This window comes from Hordeum vulgare, chromosome 7H (assembly GCF_904849725.1).
Source record: "Hordeum vulgare subsp. vulgare chromosome 7H, MorexV3_pseudomolecules_assembly, whole genome shotgun sequence".
Classification (NCBI taxonomy): domain Eukaryota; kingdom Viridiplantae; phylum Streptophyta; class Magnoliopsida; order Poales; family Poaceae; genus Hordeum; species Hordeum vulgare.
In genome coordinates, this window is record NC_058524.1 from 528,105,256 (window position 1) to 528,114,088 (window position 8,833).

The 8,833-nt window shown below is 42.7% G+C and overlaps 1 protein-coding gene across 1 annotated transcript; it reads left to right on the forward strand.

Annotated features, from left to right (window-relative positions):
- Positions 1-4,108: 4,108 nt before the first annotated feature.
- LOC123409214 (tRNA-specific adenosine deaminase TAD1-like) lies at positions 4,109-6,668 on the forward strand. Its single transcript, XM_045102175.1, has 6 exons — positions 4,109-4,161; positions 4,271-4,719; positions 4,902-4,979; positions 5,418-5,535; positions 6,464-6,518; positions 6,621-6,668. The coding sequence occupies exons 1-6, from the start codon at positions 4,109-4,111 to the stop codon at positions 6,666-6,668; spliced, it is 801 nt and encodes a 266-aa protein (XP_044958110.1).
- The last annotated feature ends 2,165 nt before the right edge of the window (positions 6,669-8,833 follow it).

Here is an 8,833-nt window from a genome sequence, read left to right on the forward strand (position 1 = left end):
AAAATTTGAAGACAAAATTGTGTTCTCCCCGAGTGTGCACTATTGTGACAGTTCGTAGTTTCGAGACACCATGTGATGATTGGGTGAGATAGACTCTACATTCACATACAACGGGTTTAAGACAGTTTTGCACACGCAGAACACTCTGGCTAAACTTGACGAGCCTATCATATACAGACATGGCCTGGAAACACACGAGACCGAAAGGTCGAACATGAGTCATATAGTAGATATGATCAATATGGCGATGTTCACCATTGAAGCCACCTCATCTCACGTGATGATCGGACTTGGGTTGGTGGATTTGGATCATGTTACACTCGAACAACCTGAGGGGTGTTGAGTTGAGTGGGAGTTCTTAAGTAATATGATTAACTGAACTCATTATCATGAAGATAGTCAAAATTTCTTTGCAAATTATGTAGTAGATGATTAGCTTGCGTTGTAGCTCCCCTATATTTTGATATGTTCCTAGAGAAAACTAAGTTGAAAGATGATAGTAGCAATTATGCGGACTGGGTCCATAAACTGAGGATTGTTGTCATTGCTGCACAGAAGGCTTATGCCCTTAATGCATCACTTGGTGTGCTGCCCCAAGCATCGTCTGTGGATGTTGCGAACATCCGAGATACACGTTTTGATAACTACGTGTTAGTTCAGTGTGTCATACTTTACTGCTTAGAATTGAGGCTCCCAAGAAGTCTTGAACGTCACGGGACATATGAGATATTCCAAGAGATGAAACTCGGATTTCAAGCTCGTGCCTATGTTGAGAGGTATGAGACCTCCGACAAGATTCTTTGCCAACAAAGTAAAGGAGAAAAGATCAGTCGTTAAGCATGTGCTCAGATTGTGTGGGTGCTACAATTACTTGAATCAAGTGGGAGTTGATCTTCCAGATGAGATAGTGATTCACATAGTTCTCCAAATTCACTACCGCCAAACTACTGAGTTTCATGATAAACTATAGCATATCAAGGATGGAGATGATGATCCCTGAGCTATTTGCGATGTTTGACACCGCGAAGGTACAAATCAAGAAGGAGCATCAAGTGTTGATGGTTAGTAAAACCACTACGTTTAAGAAGGGCAAAGGGAATGAAGGGAAACTTCCAGAATGGCAAGTCAGTTGTCACTCCAATGAAGAATCCCAAGGTTGAACCCAAACACGAGACTAAGTGCTTCTATGATGAGGGGAATGATCACTAAGGCGGAACTGCCCTAGACACTTGGTAGATAAGAAGGCTGGCAACGTCAACAGAAGTATATTAGATATACGTGTTATTGATGTATACTTTACTAATACTCCTAGTAGAACATGGGTATTAGATACCGGTTCAGTTGCTAAATGTTACTAACTCGACATTAAAAGCTATGGAATAAATGGAGACAAGGTAAAGGCGAGATGACGATGTGTGTTTGAAGTGTTTCCAAGGTTGATGTGATCACCATCGCACGCTCCCTCTACCTCTGGGGTTAGTGTTGAACCTAAATGTTGTTTGGTGTTTGCGTTGAGCATGAATATGATTGGATCATGTTTATTGCAATACGGTTATTCATTCAGACAGAATAATGGTTACTCCGTTTTCATGAATAATTCCTTCAATGGTCATGCACCTAATATGAATGGTTTATTGAATCTCGATCGTAGTAATACACATGTTCATAATATTTATGCCAAAAGATACAAAGTAGTAATGATAGTACCACTGTCGCTTAAGTCTTATTGGTGTAAAACACATGAAGAAACTCTATTCTTATGGATCTTTGGACACACTCGATTTTGAATCGTTTGAGACATGCGAACCATGCCTATTGGTGTAAAACGCATGAAGAAACTCCATGCTGATGGATCTTTTGGACTCACTTGATTTTGAATCGCATGAGACATGCAAACCTTGCCACATGGGGAAAATGACTGAAGGCTTCGTTTTCAAGTGAGATGGAACGAGAAACTGACTTATTTGAAATAATACATTTTGATGTATGCAGCCAATAAGTGGTGAAGCATGCAGTGGGTTGCTACTTCTCAAACAACAGCGCCAGAAATTGACACTTTGATGGAGACCTGCTTACGTTGGTTTTCCCCTTGAAGAGGAAAGGGTGATGCAGCACAGGAGCAGTAAGTATTTCCCTCAGTTTGAGAACCAAGGTATCGATATAGTAGGAGAGTCTCGTCAAGTCCAGAGTACCTGCGCAAACACAAACGAGCTTGCACCCAACGCTATAAAGGGGTTGTCAATCCCTTCAAGATTGTTTGCAAAGTGAGATCTGAAGGCGGAAAGTGCAACGAAGTAAAAAGTGTGAGACTGAAAATATGGTGTGGAGTAGACCCGGGGGCCATAGTGTTCACTAGAGGCTTCTCTCAAAATACCAAATATCACGGTGGGTGAACAAATTACTGTCGAGCAATTGATAGAACCGCACAATGTCATGACGATATCTAAGGCAATGATCATACATATAGGCATCAAGTACGAGACAAGTAGACCGATACTTTCTGCATATACTACTATTACTCCACACATCGACCGCTATCCAGCATGCATCTAGTGTATTGTGTTCATGACCAATAGAGTAACGCCTTAAGCAAGATGACATGATGTAGAGGGATAAACTCAAACCAATGATGAAAACCCCATCTTTTTACCCTTGATAGCAACAACACGATGCGTGCCTCGCTACCCCTTCTGTCAGTGGGTGAGGTCACCGCACGGTATGAACCCAAAACCAAGCACTTCTCCCATTGCAAGAATCATAGATCTAGTTGGCCAAACAAAACCCATAACTCAAGGAGAATTACAAGGATATGAAATCATGCATAAGAGAGATAAGAAGAAACTCAAATAAGATTCATAGATAATTTGATCATAAATCCACAATTCATCGGATCTCGACAAGCACACCGCAAAAGAAGATTACATTGGATAGATCTCCATGAAGATCATAGAGAACTTTGTGTTGAAGATCCAAGAGAGAGAAGAAGCCATCTAGTTACTAGCTATGGACTCGTAGGTCTATGGTGAACTACTCACGCATCACCGGAGAGGTCATGGTGTTGATGAAGAAGCCCTCCGTATCCGAATCCCCCTCCGGCCGGGCACCAGAACGTGCCCCAGATGGGATCTTGCGGAGACAGAAGCTTGCGGTGGTGGAAAAGTACTTTCGATGATCTCCTGATTTTTTATGGATTTTTAGGGAATATATAGGCGCAAAACCTATGGCAACGGAGCCTCAGGGAGCCCACAAGCCTGGTGGCTGCGCCCCCCCCCCCCTTGGCCACGCCGTGAGGGCTTGTGGGGTCCCTGGTGGCCCCCTGCCCTGATTCTCCGGCTCCCCGATCTTTTTCTGTTCCGGAAAAAATCTTTTTGGCAGTTTCATTCCGTTTGGACTCCGTTCAAAATCCTCCCATGAAAGGGGTCAAAACATGGAAAAAACAGGAACTGGCACTTGGCACTGAGTTAATAAGTTAGTCCCAAAAAAATATATAAAATGCATGCAAAACATCCAAAGTTTGACAAGATAATAGCATGAAACCATCAAAAATTATAGATACGTTGGAGACGTAACAAGCATTCCCAAGCTTAACTCCTACTTGTCCTCGAGTAGGGAAATGATAAAGACTGAATTTTTGATGTGGAATGCTACCTAGCATAGTTATCCTTTCACTACTAGGAAAAGGGCTATAGATAATATAGACACTAATGGCGCACCAGACAAGTGGTGCGCCACTACTATATAGCAGTGGTGCACCATGTGCAGGTGCGCCATTAGTGTGATGGACACTAATGGCGCACCACACACACGGTGCGCCCCTACTAACAAACTTTTTTTTTCTAAAAGTACTAATGGCGCACCGGGGCAGAGTGCGCCATTACTAGTTTAACTAGTAATGGCGCACCACTCACCCAGTGCGCCACTACTTTTTTTTGCAAAACTACTAATGGCGCACCAGGGCAAAGTGCGCCATTACTAGTTTAACTAGTAATGGCGCACCACTCACCCAGTGCACCACTACTGCCAAACGACTATTCCAAATTTTCCCAGGATCCATTTCCTCCCCCTTCTCCAACGCGACCACCTCCCCCTCCCCCTCCCCCTCCTCACCATGGCCGACTACCACCGCACCTACCATCGCGACCTCCGCCCCCGCCGTCCTTGGTCCCGAACCCCACCATCTTCCACGGCAATGGTTACTTCTCCTCCACCTCTCCACAAGCCAACGACTACTTCTACTCTGCACCGAAATATGGCGCCTTCCCCGGCGCAGGCGACCGTCGGATCGAGATCTACACGACGGCGCCTCCGCCTCTCCCACCAACTCCGCGCCTCCGCAAGACAGCGTCCAGTGGGCTGAGGCCGCCTCCTTGGCCGCCCTCCGCCAGTACTGTGCCCTCCCCAAGAAGGGCAAGCCACAGGGGCGTGAGTCCACTGTCCTCACCGCCTTCCTGCTCTCCTCCCCGGAAAACCCACTCAACCCCACCATCCTCTCCCTCGCCACCGGCACCAAATGCCTCGGTGCAGCACGCCTCGGACCTCACGGTGACCTCGTCCATGACGCCCATGCCGAGGTCATCACCTGTCGCGCGCTCCTCCGCCTCATCTATGCCGAGATCGGTACGGACAACCCACCAAGTTGGCTGGTCGCCTCTGGCACTGATGGGCGGTGGAGGCTTAAGGACGGGCATCAGCTGCATCTCTACATCACCCAGATCCCGTGTATGTTCATGAATTTTCGATTTTGTTCCACTTAAGCCGAATTATCTTCGGCGTTCCTGATAATACATCATAGTATTTGTTCAAAGATAATGTACTACTTTATTTGGACTGCTGCAGCGATGTCTTGGATTTTTTTTACCACAGCACATAACATGAGCAATTGGTTTGGTCAACTTGTGTAGGTGGGGTCATGTCGGTGCCACCGTCACCCTTGGAGGTTCGAAGGGAACAACTGGATACCATAGTTAATGGATGCAATGGTATGCTTCTTTCTTATTCTTGGTGTTCTGCAGGAGTTGTAAGTTCATGCCTGGAGCTGCTATTTTGGATGTACGGTAACCTATAGATTTGCCGAACTGTCTGAATTGGACCATGGTCCGGTATAAATGTTTTTGGATAATTTTGTTTATCAATCAGGAATGACTTCTTTATGATGATTTTGTGAACCCAATTGCTTTGGGGGTGCTGTAGAAGTGTGGTATACTTAGCTATTTGACAACATGATATTAGTGACCACTGACCATTGTTCGCTAGAATTTGAATTGGTGTGTTTAGATATCTTTATTGAACTAACTGGTGGACCACACTTTAGACTCTGCAAATGTTTGATACAGCTTTGAAGTTGGACCCTTCATTTTTATGTGCATTGTTACTAATTCATTACATATTTCTATTCGGAACACCGTTTTGCATATCAGATGTTGGGTTCGTTCAGAGGAAGCCGGGGCGTGGTGATACAACATTGTCAGTGAAGTCGTCGCTGCGAAGGGGCCTCCGCTGGTTCAAGGGCAAGTGCTCCGGTATCTTCCACGGCTGGTAACCTCCTCTGCTCGGATGGTGACAGGGTCCCAAGAAACCCAAGCTCCTGAAAATGTCTTCATTTTGGAATCTTTTGTTTGAAGGTAATGTTCAGAATAATTCCTCTACCATTGATTGGATGCATTTGAGGTTGTGACTGTATATTGATGAGCTAATGGAGGCTTTGAGGAACCTGCGACGGGTGTGAATTTTCATGAATGTTTGTGATGTGTCGTATTCGAACCTCTGTAGATTTATCTGCAAGCGGTGGTGGTGATTAGTCATGTTACCCACTCCCACAGCCTGCTTTGTACCTTAAATGTCGCGGACACATGAAATTCTAGTGTAATTTTTGTAGAACAAGTGAGCACACAACAAGGTACTGATTGATGCAGCTCTCTTCGATGCACATCGGTTTTTTTTGTTTCAATCCTGCCAGAGTAGATTGTGGGTATATGCCAATATTATATTTGCTTATTGAATTTACTAATGAAGATTACCACTTTCGTACTACATTGTTGGGTGATACAAGGAAATCACATATTGTTGGAAGTTCTTCTATGAGGCTATGTAGTTCCTGAACACAGTTATCTATGCAGACTCACAATGAATTCTTATTTGTAAATTAAACTTATATTCTCAATCATATATTTTCATATTTACATGGAACTGAAGTGAATCCTCAACTTGGATCAAGTGATACTTTACATGTGTAACAATATTACTTTACATTACATGTGTAACGGTATTACTGAAGTGACAATATCAATTTGTTCATAATACACATGTGTGTGTGTGCTGCTTGTCCGGAATGTTGATGGACATTTCAAATGATTTTGGTTTCCTAGAAGTATATTCTCATTTATGAATAATTGTGCACTTCACATCAAATTTTTTGTGTTGGGCTCTAACTCTGCTTAAACATCTTGCTCTAATTCTATTTTAGGCACCACCACAATCCATGTGAGGGGGGCAACGACCTCGACTTCATGATAATAAATGTAAGTTTCTTATTAGTAGAAGACAAATGTGTGTCAATGTGTGAAAATAACCACATAGAAATGATATTGTTAACTATGATATCATGACAATCTTTGTTTAAGATGCTCAATGCATTCATTGTTGATAAAACTACAAGCACTGGAACATAGTTCTATATAATAGCATGTGAGATGATTATAACTTTTATAGAAACTATATTGTTAACTATGATATCATGATAATCTTTTGATCGAATATTTTTAATATGCATATGAGATTTTAACAACTTGATATGGTTCCACTTTCTTGACAAATTTGTGCAAAATGTTTTCAGGTACTCAACCTATTGATGCACATGGACATGATGACTCTCTAGCGTTTATGGACCAACCAACCTGTAATCATGGACCTTATTGTCTTGTAGACCATTTGGTGTTTCGAGTATTTTGGAGCTTTCACTTTGTGCATGTAGATACAAACTTGTGTGTTCTGGACCATCTGAAGTCTCTCATAGCAACCAATAGTCCTTATCTTTTTGTGACTTGTGTGTTCTAGATGGTTGTTAAGATGGTCAAAACTATGCTTCCTCTAGGTTAATTTGTTTGTCAACTTGCGTTCAATGTATGTGCATGTTTATAAACATATTTTCATTGTGGTGTAATATGTGTTTATCTTGAACCTTCTTGTGGGTGTGAGGATAATAATTGAATATTTTTAGAGCTGGTAGTATAACCTGTGGCGCACCATGAGCTATACTAATGGCGCACCATGAGCTATACTAATGGCGCACTTGGGAGACATACTAATGGCGCACCTGGGAGGCATACTAATGGCGCACCATGAGCTATACTAATGGCGCACTGCCTGGTGCACCATTAGTAAAAAAATTCTAATGGCGTGATGCTAGTGGCGCACCTATAGTGCGCCATTAGTAGCCAAAACAGGTGCGCCACTAGCACGCCTTTTCCTAGTAGTGTTTGCAACTTCTTTCACATGACATGAATGTTCAAATCCGTAAGATTCGAAACAATAGTTTTCCATTGACATGAAAACAATAATACTTCAAGCAAACTAGCAAAGTAATCATGAACTCTCAAAATAACAAGACCAAGGAAAGTTATCCCTACAAAATCATATAGTCTAGATATGCTCCATCATCCTCACACAACTAATGTAAATCATGCACAACCCCGGTATTGGCCAAGTAATCGTTTTCGCACTCTTACTTTCTCAAACTTTTTATAACTATCACACAATACATGAGCGTGAGCCATGGATATAGCACTATAAGTGGAATAGAGTGTAGTGGTGGTTGTGAGACAAAAAAGGAGGAGATGGTCACATTGACTGGGCGTATCAAAGGGCTATGGAGATGCCCATTAATAGATATCAATGTGAATGAGTAGGGATTGCCATACAAGAGATGCACTAGAGCTGTAAGTATGTGAAAGCTCAAAAGTAGAACTAGTGGGTGTGCATCCAACTTGCTTGCTCACGAAGACCTAGGGCAATTTGAGGAAGCCCATCATTGGAATATACAAGCCAAGTTATATAATGAAGATTCCCACTAGCATATGGTAGTGAAAAAAGCAAGAAGCTCTCAATCATGAAGAACATGGTGCTATTATGAAGCACAAGTGTGGAAAAGGATAGTAGCACTGTCCCTTCCCTCTTTTTCTCTCTCTTTTTTTGGGCACTTGGGCCTCTCTTTTTTCTCTTTTTTTATATGGGCTCTTTGGCCTCTTTTTTATTTTTTTTATTTCCTCACATGGGACAATGCTCTAATAATGATGATCATCACACTTTTATTTACTCACAGCTCAAAGCTTAGAATGATGATAACTCTATAGGAAATGCCTCCGGTGGTGTATCGGGATGTGCAACGATCTAGCATGGCGTATGACGTTGAAAACATATCGCTAGCTATCTTACGATCATGCAATGGAAATATGAGAGTGACGGCACAAGTCATGAGACGGAACGGTGGGAGTTGCATGGCAATATATCTCGGAATGACTATGAAAATGCCATAGTAGGTAGGTATGGTGGCTGTTTTGAGGAAGGCATATGGTGGGTTTGTGTACCGGCGAGAATTGCGCGGCACTAGAGCCGCTAGCAATGGTGGAAGGTGAAAGTGCATCTATACCATGGACTCACATTAGTCATGAAGAACTCACATACTTGTTGCGAAAGTTTTTATTAGTAATCGAAACAAAGTGCTAAACGCATACTCCTAGGGGAAGGGTTGGTAGGTGTTAACCATCGCACGATCCCGACCTCAACACAAAGGATGACAATCAATAGATCAATTATGCTCCGACTTCCTAACATAGCG

Coding starts and splice junctions, on each gene's coding strand:
- LOC123409214 (XM_045102175.1), top strand. CDS start 4,109: ATGGCCGACTACCACCGCACCTACCATCGCGACCTCCGCCCCCGCCGT. Junction 4,720..4,901: donor CTACATCACCCAGATCCCGT/GTATGTTCATGA, acceptor CAACTTGTGTAG/GTGGGGTCATGTCGGTGCCA. Junction 5,536..6,463: donor TCCGGTATCTTCCACGGCTG/GTAACCTCCTCT, acceptor ATTCTATTTTAG/GCACCACCACAATCCATGTG.